This window comes from Lathamus discolor, chromosome 1 (genome assembly GCF_037157495.1).
Source record: "Lathamus discolor isolate bLatDis1 chromosome 1, bLatDis1.hap1, whole genome shotgun sequence".
In the NCBI taxonomy this organism is placed as follows: Eukaryota; Metazoa; Chordata; class Aves; order Psittaciformes; family Psittacidae; genus Lathamus; species Lathamus discolor.
The window spans coordinates 145900458-145918558 of record NC_088884.1 but is presented as its reverse complement, the minus strand read 5'-3'; the positions used below and the strand labels follow the sequence as shown (position 1 = coordinate 145918558).

Genomic DNA, 18101 nt, shown 5'->3' with positions numbered 1-18101 from the left:
TGCGATAAAAACAGTGTTGATAACACACTAATGTTTTAGCTTTGGCTGAACAGTGTTTGCACAGTGTCAAGGTTTCTCACTATGTCCCGTCTGCATCCCCCCCACAGTGACTGGGAGTGCACAAGATGTTGGGAGGGTACACCACCAGGCAGATGACCCAAACTATCCAAAGAGATATTCCATGGCATATAGTGTCAGTGATAACATGGAGAGGAGGAGGGTTTAGCAAGGTTAACCCAGCGTTTGCTTTGGAACTGGCTGGGCATCTGTCTACCCTTGGGAGGTGGTGAGTGATTGGCTTGTTTTATTTTGTTTCTCTCTTCTTCCACTTCTCTTTGGTTAAACAGTTTTTATCTAGACCTACGAGTTTCTTGTTTTCCACTCATGCTTTTCTCTTCACCTGTCTGATGGCAGGGCAGAGTAAGTGGCAGTGTGGCTCTTAGCTGCCTACCAAGCTTAGCCCCCAACACCCATGCTGATCTCTTCATGTTTGTGTAAGACAAAAAGAAGAAAAAGAGATCTGAACACATGGCTGTTTCCTTTGTGTCTGGATTCTTCAGGGTAAGGCAAGTATTTTGCTTTTATTTTCAGTGTTGAAATTTTTAAAACACTGTGAAAACTGTCACAAAAAAAAAAAAAAGAGAAGGCAGTAACTGTAGTATATTTTGTCTTTGCATATTCTAGAGTTAAATCTGAATGCTTTGTCTTGCCACAGGCTTTTCTGGTGCCTCATCTCCCACAATGTTCTCAGGCCCATTCTTCTCACCTAGCAAGTCCTAATTTGCCACTCATGTCTTCCCATTCTCAGTCCTCATTCTTCCTGCTATTCCCCCCACATGGGCCTCTCCAGCATGCTTGCTTTCTGCTCAGCTGTTATTCCTGCTGTATTCAAATTTGACAACTCTCTTGTTTTTGCCTCTCTGGAGAGCACTATTTACAGAAAGATCCATGCTGTTCCTACTAGATGCCAAGAATTGTGTCAGTCTATAGGCCAACTGAAGATACAATTCTTAAGGCAAATGACTGAAATTTGCCTCTATTTGAATGTTGTTGAAGTATTTTTTAAGGCTTCTGTGCTCGGTAAGTAAAGGTGGATGGAATTTATGAGGGACTGTGAAAAGGATGTTCTTGGCTGAAGGCCAATACCGGAAGAATTTGAAGTTCATATTCCACTCAGGAGGATGCTAGAGCAGTTTAGAGACTACAGATACTCAAAAGTTGAGGATGGGATAACATGTGATTTTTTATTTATTTATAATTTTTTTTTCTTGCAAGTGGCACATCTGTGGTTAATTTTTATTTTTCCTTCCAAAGTTGACTTGAAATGTAGAACTATTGAAAAAAAAAAAAAAAAAAAAAGCAGTTCAGCCCTTACAATTATGCTTATCTCTAGAAAGTAAGACTGTATAACAGGAAAAAAGTTTGATACTTTTAGTAAAGACAAATAAGTTATAGATTGTCTTTATGCTTTGTTGTACATGGTGGAAGCAATGGACATTCACGTTCCTGCAGCCATAGAAAACTATACTATAGTACCTATTGTATCTGAGCGAGGAATTCCAAACAGGATTTGGTATTCTGATATTTTATGAAAATATTTGAAACACTCTATATGTTGTGTCATGCCTTTACCTAGCCTGAGAATATTAAAAGCTTGAGCAAAATTAGTTAGTGTACTTGGAAGATTAATGTTAGTGCACTTGTTCATTTCCATAGTTACTTGATGTCAGTAAAGAGGTAAAAAGAGTAAGTTTACTTCGCATTCTCTGAATAGGGAAAAGAAGTTTGAATAAAAGTTTGAACAGCGAACTGGGACTTGTGAAATGAAAAGGATGGACTTGAAAAGAAGACTGATTTGGGATATGATGTGGGAGAAAAGTTACGCCTACAGTACAAAATGGGGAAGTGAAATTAATATATACAAGGCATCAGAAAACAAATAAAATACATGAAAATAATAGAATAGAAACTACTCGCTAGAGCAAATACTGGGAAAAGAATTACTAGAACAAGTAAAACTTGCTGCTACAGCAAGTGATTATGGTGTGACTAATGCTCACACTTAGGTTTGCAGTGCAGTGCGATAGGGAAATACTAATAAAATGCAGTTTGTCCTGAACTGAATTAGCAAGGTTTTTTTGTTTTGTGGATTAAAATGGCAACTTGACAGTATGTCCAGTGTTCCAGTACAGTGCACTTGAAACAGTGCTGACTCTTGGATAGTAAAATAAAAAAAGGAACTTGATGAGCATTCAGATATAATGATATATAACTTATAATTGGGATTTAAAATTATATATATTTAGCTTGTTTAATAACCACTGTAAGAATAGAACTGTGATACATTACCATATCCTTTTGTTATCCATCAATCTGCAAATTTTCAAGATGTAAACAAAGAAGAAGTCTGGAAATAGTAAGTATCAGGAGAAATTCCAGAACAGTAAAATCCAGGGAAAACCTATGCAAGAAAAATAATGCAGTCCCTGTCATCTCTGACAGGTAACCTGGAAATGTCTGAATTGGCCTGTTTTTCAACATGCCAGTGAAACATTAAAGTTTGAAATAACAGCAATCATCACTTGTACAATGTCTCTCATTAGGACAAAACCATAGATAATGTGTTTCTTGCACTTTCAGATGAGCTGTCCTAACATCAGAAAAAGCAAAAGGCCTCAGTCGTTTCTTCTGCAACGTAGTTACTGATAGTTTTTTGTACTTCAGATTGTGTTGTCAATAGAGGTATCTCTCAAGTCTGCAGACATAAGGAATGAATAAACCAGGTGAACCATTAATGGTTCATATTTTCGTGTGGTGTTTGTATGTCTTGAGTTTTGCAACATGACTGAAAATCCGGCATCCTGGGTGCAATTGCTGCTGTGGAATATACCTGGTTTGTAGAAGTATTTCACTGGTCTGTGCCTTCTAGTCATCAGTGATGGAAGTTTAAGAATGTAAAAGACTAAATGTAAACTGGGTTGATTTGTTGGGGTTTTTTTCCCTCCTGGTAACTTCTTTGCTGCTGATAGGGAATGGTTTAGGTTTTCCTAAGAACGAGGTTATAAAAAATAGGTCATTATGATTAGTAGAAGCTAATGGAGTTCTGTACCCGACTTCTCTTTAATCTTTTGAGTCCGTTTGTGCTTTAGCCTTCACAATATCCTTTAGCAATATGTTTCACAACTTAGTTATAACAAGGTTTGTAGAGCCGGGGAAAAGATTTTTATTCTAAAATGAAATTTTCAGGTATTAGATGTATTTTCCAGTTCCGGTGTTTGCAAGCCAGAGAACAGCCAGCTCTTTTTCACATTTTGCGTATCTCGTATTAGTCTCCTACGTCTTTGCTGCTTTTTCTCGTGTGCTCACACTCACTAAAAGCTGAAGTGTTTTAGCCAATTGCATATGAAAACTATCGATCATCCATATTGACTTTTGTGGTGTGTTTTATTACTCCGAGTAACTTTTTTCCCCGTATGTTTTCAGTGAACAGCAGGCAGTTTTCAGGAGTGTGGGTGTGTGGCAGAATAATGCTGTGACATAGTAATGTTTGTGTTTCCTATTCCTTTCTTAATCTTTCTTGAATTCTAACTTGTTTAGCTGTTGCTATTGAGCTATGGAGATTTTTTTTTTTTTTTTACTGGATGCGTAAGAATGCAATGTCAATCAACCTTACGCATGTACTTATTGGATACTTATTTAAATAATTTGGTTTATAGCATTCCTGTACAAATTCACATTCTTTTTACTAAAATATAGTTTTCCCTATGAAGATGTCTAGTGATGGAAGTGGGTCAGTTAGAGTTCTTAGTTCTGGGGAACATTTATAGGATCTTTGAAATTATTTTGAGGTGGTACAGGAGAGTGCTGTTCAGTGGCATGAAGGCTAGGGTACATAACCATCAACTGGCCATCAAGATAACATTACAGAGGAAAAAGTAGCTGAATTTAATTCAGAGCTAGGAAAAAATTGGACTTTCAGTAAATATGAATATGTAATTTATTCCTGCTTTGCCCCGCCATCTAATGTCTTCCAATGCTAAAAAGGGGCATACAAGAAATCTGAAGAGGGACTTTTTACATGGGTATGTAGTAATAGGACAAGGGAGAATGGCTCTAAGATGGTAGAGAGTAGATACAAATTAGATATTAGGAATAAATTCTTTACTATGAGAGTGGTGAGACACTGGAACAGGTTGCTCAGAGAAGCTGTAGGTGCCACATCCCTGGAAGTGTTCATGGCCAGGTTGGATGGGGCTTGGAGCAACCTCATCTAGTGGAAGGTGTCCCTGCCTATGGCAGGGGGGTTGGAATGAGATGATCTTTTGGGCCCCTTCCAACCCAAATCATTCTATGATTCTATGAATAATTAAAGATCTACCAAATTTAGTTTGCATAATGTCTTGGAAGGTTCATGTTGCTAAAGGTAGCCTTTTTACAGGTTCACAAGTTGGTTACAGTGACATTACTAACTTTATTTTGAATGGAGGAGGCTAGGGAAAGTTGGCATGTTGAAATATAAAGGTGGTGCACTGAGCATCAGATGATCAGGGTTTACCCTGTGTATCTCCAGAATGACTCGGTGCTTTAGCTCTACCTCTGAAGAATGGGGATTTTGGTGTTTTTTCCTGTGTGGTATATTCAGGATTTGACTAAAGAAAGATAGGTGTTTATTTCTCTAAGTAATGGCTTCTTTTTTGTGTGTAGATGCCTCTATTATTAATAAAGTTTTTTAGGCAGCAGTAACTGTACATGCAAGGGGACTGAATCATCTATGCTCAGAGTTCTGCATGGCTAGATATTGCCTTACGGGAGTGGAAGATTTTGTCTGGGCATTTTTTTCTGTGTTAATGTGGTTTCTGATGTACTAGTGTCCTCATCTTGGATGGGATCTCTTGGCCACGGTACAAGCAAGTGTGGTGTGTCCAGTGTCTCCTTTGCTCCAAAATAGGCACCTCTTAATTTTTTTCTTGGGGAATTAAAATGTGCGGAGGGATTGAAGCAAAGACTCTAGTTCTACCCCAGATCAGACAGTTAATCTATAGGGATATTGTAAATTATTGCTTAAAGATAATCTGTTGTCTAGCTAGTGAGTCACAGACAAGTGAATCCTCTGCCAGATTTAATGATCCTAGGTCTTCAGGGGAGAACAGTGAGGTGGGATGCACACACCTACTCACACTGTTACCCGGGAAAAATCAGAGGCACAGGGTATGCTTGGGAGATGACACAAGGCTGATCCTGAAAAGATAAGCAGATAAGCTTTGGGATATAACTTCCTGGCTGCCAAGTGGCAAAGCTGTTTCAGTTTTCTTGTAACCTTTCTGCATTACAAATATGATAATGCAGTGATACATACCACAGAGGGAAACAGAAATGAAGTACATGTCCCATAGATCTCAAAATTTAAAATACATGAACACAAATCTTGCAGCAAAAATTTTGGTTTCATTCTTCATTTGAAGTTAAAATAAAACCAAACAAGTGAACAGTATGCTAACAATAACTAAGTACAATGTGAAAGGAGCTTCTGTCTGGGTGGAAATGTAAATTTTAATTTCATTGTTTAAACTGAAAAGAAGCAATTTGATTTCATCTTGCTTATTCAGTTCTTCTGCATAGGAAAGACTGCCAGTACTTTAGAAGATTAATTGCTCAAGTTCTGAAAAATAACTTCAGAATTTGCTGAATGTTCTTGTCACTCTTTTAAGTGCTATTCTGCTCAACTGTGTAGTGCCGTTAGCTCTGCATTTTTACTTTGTGCATTTCTGGAGTTACTCCCATGAAATTGGAATACATCGAATCATTCCACCACCAGTTGCTGTAGAGTTCAGGACAGATCCTCGGCATCAACAGTGGAATTTCTCATCACATCATTTACTTGTCCTAGAGAGCCTCCAACACTGTTGTAGGGCAATATTAGGAGAGGGGAGGGTTTTCACTATCCCAGAAGTATAAAGGCAAAGATAATGACCACTTATAAAGGAGTTTGCCAAGTCATAGAGATATTTCTGAACATTGGCAGCAGAAGCAGACTCTCTTATGCCTCAGCTTATTTTTAGATAGAAAGGTGTTAAGCTAAATCTACCTCTTATCTTTTGTCCTTTCCTTTTTTTTCTTTTGTTTCTTTTTTCTTTTTATTTTCTTTTAACTTCCCTCTTTTTCCTTATTTTAGCTGTGGTTGTACTTCCATGACAGGTTGATGTACATTGCAGCAGCCTTTCTTTTTTCAGTTTTTTTACCTGGTCATTTTGGTTTAATCTGAGTATGTTTTTGTTAATGAAAATGTTTCTATCCTGTGTAAACTCAGTTTCTTGTATAAATATATACTTTTGTGGAAAGTCTCAACTGCGTGTAAGGAGCATCCTCTCTGTCGCGAACAGTGTTAAAGCTCTGCCTCAGAACACATTATGCCTTATGGCTAAAAAACCAAGTGTATAACAGGGTATTTCTGGATCATGCTTGGCTACGTTTGACAAGGGAGATTTTTCTTACAATTCTGTATCAGCATGTATGAAATATGTTGTCATCCTTTTTGTAAGAAGTCACTAAGGATAAGCAAATTTATGAGGAATTGTCCTCATGGGAAGCATTCACTGTGATTTGTCAACTTGGAGATTAGTCTGTTGATTTCTGTATGGTGATAATAATTGCTTTTTGTTGGCACTTCTGGTCAGTGCTGTGTCAAAGATCCTTTGGCTATTTACATAACTGTGATACCTGAACTTTTCAAAACTGATTCAGAGAGGAAGTAAATGTGACTTTAGCAAAGGATGTCATCCAGTGTTCCAGATAAAGAAACCCCCCTCTGCTAGTGTGTACAAAGCTATTGCTAGGAGATGGTTGATACTTTAATAGTAACCTCTCCAGAAAATTACAATGAAAAGACATCAAATTTCAGTACGTTTTCAAAAATTGTAAAATTGGGATAGTATTTCACTGTAAAATTATGACTAAGCACTTTTAAATTAGCATCTTCTTTTTTTTCCCAGGAAATTTGGAGAGCGACCTCAACCGAAACGGCTCACCAGGTAAGCATCAAAGAAAGTCTGTTTTTAATAGTTTTCTAAAGTTACCCTTTTCATTCCTAGAAGGATTTCGAAGTTTAAATATTTTGGCTTCCTAATAACACTTTTTAGTGCCAAAATTCACTTGTGTTACTGCTGTCATGCAGCAGGTAAAATCAAAATGAACACAGTACTGTCAAGGAGTGATCTTAACCAGTTTTTGATGAAACCTGAACAGTCGGAGAAAGCATCAGTTAGTACCATCAAGTCAGACCATTCTGGAAAGGGTTTAGAGGGATTGAAGTACAGTGCCTGATTTGCTCCTGGTCTGCCTGGAAGTATTTACACCAGAATCTGTCAGGTAGTCACCATTGTTGTAACACAGTCTGTGCAAATGTTTTTTATTCTGTGCCACAAACTCTGCTGATCTAAAGTAGCCACTGAGTTTATAATCCATTGTCTGCTTGAAGTATGATAGGTGTGCAATTTTTCAATAGTTCTGTGTGGTGTTAGTGCTGTATAAAGACACCACTCTGGCCTGCTTATATTTTGAATGAAATTTATGATGCCTTATGTAAAGCTCAGGGTGGGGAGGTGCATTTACATTTTGTGTTGGATATACCTGTCTCACCATGTTTCTGGATAAGCTTCAGGTTAGCTTGTGTATTGTTAAACTTAATTTCAGTGCAAAATTTATCTGTACTGACTTATAAGTAATTGAACAAACATTCCTGTTTCCCATTGGCCTACCTATTTTCAGGGATATTTAAGGATACTAAGTTTTAAATAATGAACTGGTTTCTATCTTCAGCAGTAGCATCTTAGTATCACTGTGAAGTTACTGACAGAATTTGTCTTCTATGATTTAAAAAGAACAACAGAAATAATGACTGTTCAGTGTAAGCTCTTTTAAATAAGTATTCTATACCTGTAGTGACTTTAAATTTCATATGCAGGATTTTAGGTACTAGATATGCCAGGCACTCTTTCCTGTGAGTAGGCAGCTGGGAACTGCTAGCCATCCTTCAGTGGCTTGTAAACCTTTTCTATACTTCTAGAGGCTGGAAACAAACAATGCTGAAATGGAAAAACCTTAACACACATTTTTAAGAGTATGATTGGTTTACGTAATGCTACAAAAATGTATCTGTAAACCCTTAAAGGTGTTTAGTTCAATTATTGGGAAATTATTCTGACTCTTTGTGTGAAGGCAGTCCTGTTTGTCTGATAATCTGTTTATCATCATGCAAGTTCCAGCAGAACAGCACTACGTTGTTCATACTGTGCTCGTTGTTTTTAGATGTAAACTGTGAAAGTGCTACATTCATAGAGAGTTTTAAGATTTAATAAAAGAAAAATGTTGTGTAAAAATTACAATGGTTGCGTATTTTCTTTATCAGCGGGAGGGGTCCGAGGGGAACATTCCTAGTTCTCTTAGAAGCTTGGATTGTACAAGTCCACTGTAACAACAGACCAGGAGAAAAGGCAGAATTTCATCCTCATACAGTGCTAAATAAACATTAACTAGCACCTAGCGTTTGTGTGCGTGGGTTGCTGGTTTTTTTTTTAAATGATAGTCAAGTCAAAAGATTTTAGTGTGACAGATGTTCTTAATTTATTATGACACTGTTCTTAATAGTATTTCAAATTGTCAGATAAGTTTTTAAACCACTTACATGCAACTAATAATATCATAATGAAATGTATAATAATGATTTCACAGTGAATTATGTGTTGTGGTTTAAAATGTATTCTTAAACAGTGGTTGTACATAAAAGTAAGTCTGCATGCTTCGAGATAGATCTTCCATCTGTCCTTTCATGGATAAACACCGATTTTACCAGTGTCAAATACACATTGATCAAGTTAGTCCAAATTTGAAACAGAAATTCAAGTCTTTGCTCTTGTATCTTGCTGTTTACAGAGATAATTTCACACACTGGTCACTGTCTTATGCAGACATGGCGAATGCAAGAATTTACAAAAAAACATTATTAACAAAGCTGGATTGTTGTCGTCCAACACCCGCCATCTACTTGCATTCCCCTGTGAAACTGTATGTGGGGATTTCTTTTGGAAAGGGCCTTGTAAACAAAGTACTGCTTCCATCCAAAATACTTCATCTTTTTTTCACTGGAAATGTTTGGTTTTCTGGATCTGTCCAAAGAGAACTCAACAGTTAGGTACAGTTTGAAAAAACAAACTGACCCAAAACAAAAAACCTCAAACAACAACAAAAAAACCCAAACAAAAGAGCAACAAAAAAACCTTTCCTCTGTTGGGTTTCATCTCTTCATATAACTTCCTTAAAATTCATAATTTGTTTCTCTGATTGATGACTTTGAAGATGAGCACATTGGTGGGCATTCAACCCACAAAAGCTCCTCCAGGGACTTAAAAGTGTTCCTGTCAGCTCTCCTACACAGCTAAACCCCAGGGTGTTGAATTTGGCATGCTGCTTAATGAACAGTTAGATTATTATACAGAAGAATGATAGGGTGTATTGTTCTCTTACTTCTCTCAAGGAATCTCTGTTAGTGTGTTTAAGGTAATTACAGCTTTTATATGACGTCTGTCATTACATTGGTGTTGAACGATAGAAAATCTAATTAATTTTTTTTTTTTACCCAGTTGTATGCAGGAAGTGGAGACTTCCTCTAGAAAACCAGATGAAATGATAAGCTGGAGAATCTTTTTCTTTTTACTATCTAAGTTGGTTAAGGAGACAATATTCAATTAATAAAGTGTGTTCTAGTCAAATATTTGTGGCATGGACTTTAAATGTGGTGTAGTCATTGGCATTGATACAATTTTACATCACAAGCATCTGTTCTGGAAAATGTAGTACTTGTAAAAATGACCACAGACCCTTACTGCTAGTTTCATGCAAGAGAGTTGCTGCTTTTTGATGTGTAATTGTCTTAAAAACCAAAGCAAACTCATCTTGATGCTGTTAATGGTTGCCTTTTTTGAACTTCAGGTGTTGGGGTTTTTTGTCCTAAAACTTTCTTTGGATTATTATAATTATAAACAAAACAAATGAATTTTCAAAGCTTATTTTGTCTTTAATTTTTAGGGAAGCAATGCGAAATTACCTGAAGGAGCGAGGTGATCAAACAGTGCTAATACTCCATGCAAAAGTTGCACAGAAGTCGTATGGAAATGAAAAAAGGTAAGTTCTATTCTTTCCTGGCTTCCTCTAGAGTTCCCAGCTAGGGGAAGCTGTAGGATGTGGTCTGGTGTGTAGCAGGTGTAGAATTCCTCAGATCATACTATAGACTGAAGAAGTGTAAGGCAAAATGTGTTCCTGAGATCATCTGATCATGTAACAAAAGCTGCAAACCTGTGGCAATTTTCTGTGATGATGGCTGTTCTACCAACAGGTTCTCTATCTGTGCATGAAGTTTTTCTTCCATTGAATTAAAATGGCTCAAATTTTAAATCTTACATTTTAAGTTTGGAGTAAGCAAGGTGATCAATGGTGACTATTTGTAGAGGAGGTTTTTCTTGACTAATTTCGAATTAATATGAAAGGGAAATTACCAGCCTCAGTAAGATATTCTTCTGAATCAGATCTGTAATAGCTTTAAAATAATAACAGGTCAATCATAACCATATTTATGGTTCTTTAACATTCTCTTGTAAAAATCAGTAGAGTACAACTTACAATAATGTGTAGTTCTCTAAAGGACGGAATCTGTAAACGTGAAGATGAATGCTTTTTAGGTAAAGGTGAATTTCCTGCATTCTTCTCTATGCGATATTTTTACTTAATGACTAGTAGAAGCAAATAGGACAGTCCTTCAGATGCAGATTTCTAGTCCTCATGGCAAAATAGAATTTTAAGTATAAACTGTATTTTTCTACCTTCAACTTTACTAAAATAAGAAGTGCAGTATTTGGTTAGTTTTCAGATACTTTTTATTATTAATATTTTTTTCGTCACAAAAGACTAAGTATTCAGTACATTAATGGTTTTGAATTTTTAACCTTACTTTTACACTCACTCATGTCCTATTACATCGTTATGTTTTTTCACAGTTTTCTGAGATCTGAGATTTTAACATACTTAAACATGAAGGTGTTAGAAAACAGGAATGTTAGAATTAAGCCTGCAAAGTCCTCCATTCGTTGCTGCCAATCTAACTCACACTTCCTGATGTCTGTGAATCGTAGTTGCAGACTATATTTTCAACTGTTCTTCAGTATTCTGTGCCTGACTGCTTGTCTTTTCAATATGTGTGGTCCTTTCTGTTAGCCCTTTCTTTTGGGCAGGGTCCAGGTTCTGCAGCTCCATGGAACTGTTAATTCAAAGTGCTTTTTAGATCTTTGTGCAATTCTTGATGAGACTCAAATGGGAAGTCAGCAAAACAGGAAGGAGGAAAGGCATGGAAGCAGACAAGCGTGCTGCATATCTGCTCTGTAACTATACAGCCTTCTTGCTCACTGCCAAACATAAACGCAAAAGTGTTGCAGTGCAAGGCCCTGCTAGTAGTAAGTGATAACTTTAACCCTTTGCAGCCCGCAAGATTTATCATGGCAGTATAGAGGTCTCTGATTGTTATGTTGTCAGATTGTGTTGTCATTCAAGAGTTGAATAGTTGACTCATTACTGCAGATGAGTAAAGCATGTTACTCCCAAAAAATGATGGGTGTGCCTGCAGATAAGACAGTGATTTTCTAAGCAGTGTATCTGTAACTTCAATCAGTTTTTTCTCCAGGGGCTGCAGCAGTTCATGAGGGCAGGAACATTTTGCAAAGTTGTCCCATGTATCATTATTTTGGAGAGCAGGTTACATTGAAAGAAGGGAGAAAATAAAAAGATAAAGTAGTGATTTTGATTGTTCAAAGTTCCGTTACAGTTTGGAAAACTTAAATAAGTGTTCTGAAGAATACAGGCAAAGCTTCAAATTGTTACTTGCTAAAAGTTTCTGAAAGCGCCTATGTGTAATTAATAGAATTGCCATAAATTCGCGTTGCCCTCAATATACGTGTATATTTCACTTGATTCTGTTAAAAATCACTTTTGCATGTATGTTACCAAAGTACTAGTAATGCTCAGTAAACTAGTTATTGGTTTCTCACTGCTTGAAATGATTGCTAACTGACATAAGGCATTCTTTTACCACTTCAGATTTTAGGAGGTGCAGTTCAGTGGCCTATCTCAGCACAGTTGCATTAGTTCATGAAAGGTATCTCAGATTAACCTCTTTAAAAATGGGAGCATGTCAAATGAGTCTAGAGAGTTTCAGAACTCAGTAGATGACTAGGAATGAAAATGTTTGGATGTTTGTCATAGTGAACTGATTGCCATATGGGTGTGAAATGAAAGTTGGGAATACATACTAAGCTTTCATTATCCTGTTTAAATATTCCAGTTTTTCTTATGCTTTAACACACCATTTAAACTGTCTCTGCTGCTGTTCTGCTAGTTCCTAGACTGTTAGCATCAGTAATGATGGCATGGATATAATCTGGTTAAATTTTAATCCTTGAAGAATAAGTTAAATTGCACTATTTTTGTAACTGAGAAGTCACATTACAAAATTTCTTAAAGTCTTAAATATAATCTTAGTCTTTAATTTCTTCATTTCAAATTATTTCTTACATTTAAGTTCTATGTCTTTCAACATAAAACCTAAAAAAAACCCTAAACAAGCTTCTACCTTTTGTTCTGGTCTTCAAACATTGTTTGTTGTGAGATCATGGAAAATATTTATCACTAGTAAATGTTGCATGGCATAATTAAAAGATTAGCACAATAACTACCTTTCAGTGTTCTGGTGAGGCTTAATAGATGGTGAAATACTCTGTTGAAAACTCGGGGTACATGGCGCAGTCTCATGTAGTGTGGTCTGGTATAAACAGGCCTTACAGAAACGCAATTCCAGGTTGTTGCCATGTGGATGGAGACTTTTCTGGATTAATTTGAGAGTGTTCTTGGTACTTACCTGTAAATAACAATAATGAAAGGATGTCCACTTTCTTCAAGTGGACTAATATTAACTAGCTTTGCTCTTCCTAAAGTTAATGTTGTTTAGTCTGATAAAGAAGCCAGGACGTAAGAAGCTCAGGGGTGGACTTCAGTTGAGTTTAAGACTTTTTGCCTAATGTTTCCTGTTGGATGGCAGTCATCTTTGAAAAGCATTCAGCTGATACTCAGGTGATGTTTAGTGATGAGTGTGGATGTTTGGTGCTTCTTACACTATTTCCGTATTTATCTTTCACTGAGACTCCTCTCTTCAGAGTCTGAACAAGTGTGAACACGCAACATTAAGGTCCTGCGTTGTTTCGCTGCATGTTCAGCACGGGATTGCCACTCTGCTCACAGCATAGAAAAGAGGTTTTAAGAGAACAAACCCAATGAGGAAATTGCATCCTACATGCTTTTCCAGCATTATTTCTTGTACTGAGTATTTTCAGCAAGTTCAGAAGAACCACACACAGCTGGCTTTCCTTCCAACATGATTTTCTTTTTACTATAGGTCATATTAATACTTCAGAAGAATTTTTACCTCCTACTCAGTCTTATTTTAGTTTTGTGGTGAAAGTAGAGAGAAGTAGGCCCTGTAAATCAAAGGTTGAAGGAAGAGTATTTTCATTTGTTCCACCAAACATTGTCCTACTTTATTTCCCATCAGTAATACTGGAAACTACCTAAATTAGTTATTTTAGGGAGGTGATTTTATTTTTCTTATTTGCTTATTGTAGTTATCTGAAAGCCAGCTTCTCACATAAATATTTACATTCCTATTTACATCAGAAATATTAATGAGAGAACCTGTTTACAGCAGTTATTTTATACATATCAAAGATACTTTCTTTAATCATCTGTGAAAATAAGAAATGCTCATGGTTTACTCACACTATGTTGGATAGGAAAATTATAATTAATCTCTTCTATACATGAGTTTCTGGGTTTGTAAATACAAAGGAAAAAGTCCTGAGACTGTACTTGCCTATATCTGAAGGTTAGGAGAGTGCACATAAGGAGTCGCATTCCAATTGTGGATGTCCAGATTCTTTCTTTCTTATTTGGTAGTTTAAACCAAACATAAAATTGTCTCAGCTTAAAAAGTTTCTGTCTTTGTTCAGTAAGCCATAGTTTTCCAAGGTTTTTCTCTGTGTGCTAATTTGAAAAGAGCGCTTTAATTGTTGTGGCTTGTTTTCTCTCTGTCCAGTGGGTTAAAACTCGTTTCTCCTGGATCTTCATTGCCACCTAGTGGCCATAGCTATTCGAAGGATTTGGTGTAGAATAAAGCTGTAATGAAAAATTATATGAAAAATTTTGAGGATTGTTTTTCTTTTTTTCCCTTCTGTTCTAACATTAAGAAAAATACAAAAGAGTACATGAGGAAGAAAGGTAAATGTGTGATGTTGGCTTTATGGTATTATATCTACTTGGAAGACAGGGGGTATGTATTCTTTTTTGCAAAGTATTGCTCCATTAATAAAGGTTGATATTAATTTTTAGTCTGTATATAATTTCTTACTGGAAGTAGCTTATACCTGTTGAGAATAGAATTAGTGGGATACATCTATTAACACTGAAAGTATCTTGCGTTGTCATTGGAGTTCACAAGCTGACTAGCTATATGGTGTGCTTTTTCTGGCAATATGAGTTTGTTTCCAAAGGATCTTTTACTTGAAACTTCCTCCCCAAATAGTTAGGAGTTCATTCATAACCCCCATTTGAAAAGTATTGTTCACAGAGGACCACAATCATGTTTCCCCTGTCTGGGATGGCAGAGTAGGCCTTCTAAGCAGCGCTTGGGCATGATCCCTGCCCTTGCTTGACCCCTTACCAGTCTAATAAAAGTGTGATTACTTCTTACACTCTTGCTTCCTTTCCACCTGCACATATATATATATATCTGTGTATCTGTGTATTTTTTCAAATGTGATCACAGGTGTCTGCAGTAGACATTTTCTCAGTCTGATGCTAAGGCAGTTATTTCTTGCTTTGTCTCAGTTTTCTCCTAAAACATGCTGAAAGTTGCAGCAACCAGGTGACAATTTTGGTATTTACATCTAGATGCAGGGTGATATAGGGCATATAGATCAGATTGGTCCTGTAGAAAGTAGCATGCACCTTGTACTTTAATATGAATTTTTTCTTCTTGATCATTGTCGTTGCACTGTCTCCCTCACCAGTAAGTGCTCTTAAGATCGTTTTTCCTTTAGAGAAGCATTGGGGAAAATTAGGACATGTCTCTGTTTGAAATAAATGCAGTTGAAAAGTAGGAAATGCATTCTTGGTTTTGAGATAAAAAAATTATAGTAGGAAGGGGGGGATTTAGTTGGCACATAACAGAAAGTCATGTTTTACTTAAATATACTCCTGCTCAGTCATTCAGCATCTTCATGAGGAAAGCTGGGACAGCAGAGGTCAGGTAGTGGAAGATGAAATGCAAAAGGCATAATAGAAAGCAAAAAGGGGATATACCATGTGTGCTATTTCATAGCATGTATTACTGCTTACTCCTTCTATTCATGGTCATTTTAAAATTTCAGAACTTTATTCTTACAGTAATGAAAGTTAAAACAACCCATTACTGCTGAGTAATTGAAAGAGCCTGGTCACCTGTCCCTTGGTGAAAGGCTTCACAGTGGGCTGTTGCCACCCTAGGGAGGTGCTTCTGATCATGATAGGATGAGGTGTAACGGTTTTAAACTAAAAGAGGGGAGATTCAGGCTGGATGTGAGGAAGAAATTTTTTTACAGTAAGGGTGGCAAAACCCTGACGTAGATTGCCCAGGGAGCTGGTGGATGCCCCATCCCTGGAGGTACTCAGGGCCAGGCTGGACGTGGTTCTGAGCAACCTGATCTAGTTGAAGATAACCCTGCTCATTGCAGGGGGGGTTGGACTAGATGACCTTTGAAGATCCCTTCCAACCCAAACTGTTCCATGATTCTATGAAGATGTAACATGTATTCCATTTAAAGACTGCAAAGAGATTTATGCTTTGTTGAAATAGACTCCCTCCTTTGTAATGATGAAACACCAAGTGTTTAGAAATTGTAGTCAGCAGTTGTCCATTAAATTAGTTTGTGGAATTGTTCTGTGTGAATCATGTTATGCACCTAAAAAAGCAAAACACTGTCATCGCTTTCAACTTTTTACTTTCTTTGAGAATTTCTTCTTTCTAAGTGTAGAAATTGCTTTATAGAAATGCAGAATGTTACATTGCATATATTGAACTGGAAAGATACTCAGTAACTGCATCTCATGCTGATTTTGTTTTCTTTTTCTTTTTTTTTGATTTGTGTTTTGGAGAATCTTCGTGCAAAGGAAGGGCATGTATGTAGAAACGTGAATGCAAAGGGTAACTGGGCTGAGCACACAACAGTGTTGGTCTCAAGAATTTTCTTGAAAGCTGTGTATAATCTTATAATGTGCTCTTCATTTTCAGGTTCTTTTGTCCTCCTCCGTGTGTCTATCTTATGGGCAGTGGATGGAAGAAAAAAAAAGAGCAAATGGAACGGGATGGTTGCACTGAGCAGGAGTCACAACCTTGCGCCTTCATTGGAATAGGAAACAGTGACCAAGAAATGCAACAGCTGAACTTGGAAGGAAAGGTAGAAGAAACGTAATAAACCACTCATATTACTGCAAAAAATATTGTAGCTATATAGTGCATATTTCAAGGAATACTTTTGCTTATTTTTGATAACAGCTACTACATAAGTGATTTAAAAGATCTGTCAAAAATATGTAGGACAATTGATTAGGTGGATTTGGTTCATGGGATCGTAGCAGGGTACTAACCTTTAATGTGTAGGTTGTTGGTTCAGAGTTGGTAAACTGTTAGATTATTTGGTAGGCATCAGTGATTAACTGAATTGAGGTTTTTGGCTGAAACTCTTTGTCTGTCTCTCTGGCTTTTACATGAATGGATAATATTGACAAAGAAGTATTTGAACGCCATCTGCTGCCAGAAGTGGTCTTTAAGTCGCCTTGCATAAAAATACAATTCAAATGCCGTCTTAATAAATTTAGTAAGATTGGTTTGGGGTTTCTTTCAGGGATAGAAATTACTATTAAAAAAAAAATACGATATTTGTGATGACTTAAACAGTTGGAATAGAACTGGCAACATGTCAATGCTCATTTTAGCTGGTTGTTTTGTTAAGCAGTATTTTATAGCTATCTAGTATTTCCAGCCCAGTCTACTTAGAAATGCTTCATATGTTGTGAAATAGGGAAAAGAATAAAAGTTCTTTTTGAGATTTTTTTTTTTCTGTTGTCAGCTAGCATATAGCACCTAGCCACATTTCACATTTCAAACCGCAGTCATCTCCCAGCCTGTCAAGAAAAAATTGGCTGAACACTTCTTCTGCACAGGCAGCCTCTTGTGCATGCCCAGTGCACTACCTGTATAGCTCTACTATAGCTCTACTCAAATATTATTTTTAGTAGTGCTCTTAATCAGATGGATTTGACACAGCTGTAGTATCTAATCATCTGGTTTCTAGTCCTGATAAGGGTCTTTAGGAAAAGGCACTGAAGTCAGGTGCTAAACTTCACGAAGCTAGACAGTAGTCATAAAAGATACCCATATCGAAGAGATGGAAAAAACAGTTTCTGATCTAGTTTAGAAACTATTGCATCAGTTTTCATATTTTGTTCATAATTAAATATATGTAGTTTCTTAAACTGGGTTGACTTGAAAAAACAACAGTATGTTTTCACCTACAGAATTATTGCACTGCCAAAACATTATACATATCAGACTCAGACAAGAGAAAGCACTTCATGTTATCGGTAAAAATGTTCTATGGCAATAGCGACGACATTGGTGTGTTCCTCAGTAAACGGATCAAAGTCATCTCCAAACCTTCTAAAAAGAAACAGTCACTGAAAAATGCAGACTGTAAGTATTTTACACTTCTTTATGTAGCAATTCATTTTGCCTCCTGCTGATTTTTTCTTAGGTGTTCTTATGATTACAAAGTAAATACAATTTTCAATTTCTGTTTTTCTGATGTATTTCAGACTACACTGAGTTTTATGCAGTCACAGTTAATTATTTAGTAAATACAGAAGGTCCACAAAAAACCCTAGGAGTGAATCCTTGTAGACAAATGAATAAAGAA

General features: G+C 36.6%; 1 protein-coding gene across 6 annotated transcripts in view; it reads left to right on the top strand.

Moving 5' to 3' along the window:
- The window catches only part of RBPJ (recombination signal binding protein for immunoglobulin kappa J region), a 139951-nt gene that overhangs the window by 110837 nt on the left and 11013 nt on the right, over nucleotides 1–18101 (top strand). For 4 of the 6 annotated variants that reach the window (XM_065699460.1, XM_065699467.1, XM_065699475.1 and 1 more), the window contains 4 exons: nucleotides 6990–7028; nucleotides 10081–10176; nucleotides 16418–16583; nucleotides 17704–17878. In XM_065699460.1, the coding sequence (XP_065555532.1) occupies nucleotides 6990–7028; nucleotides 10081–10176; nucleotides 16418–16583; nucleotides 17704–17878 (476 nt within the window). Of the gene's footprint in view, nucleotides 1–539; nucleotides 562–6989; nucleotides 7029–10080; nucleotides 10177–16417; nucleotides 16584–17703; nucleotides 17879–18101 lie in introns of those variants that run through there. The other 2 variants (XM_065699492.1, XM_065699483.1) reach the window with 1 other exon arrangement.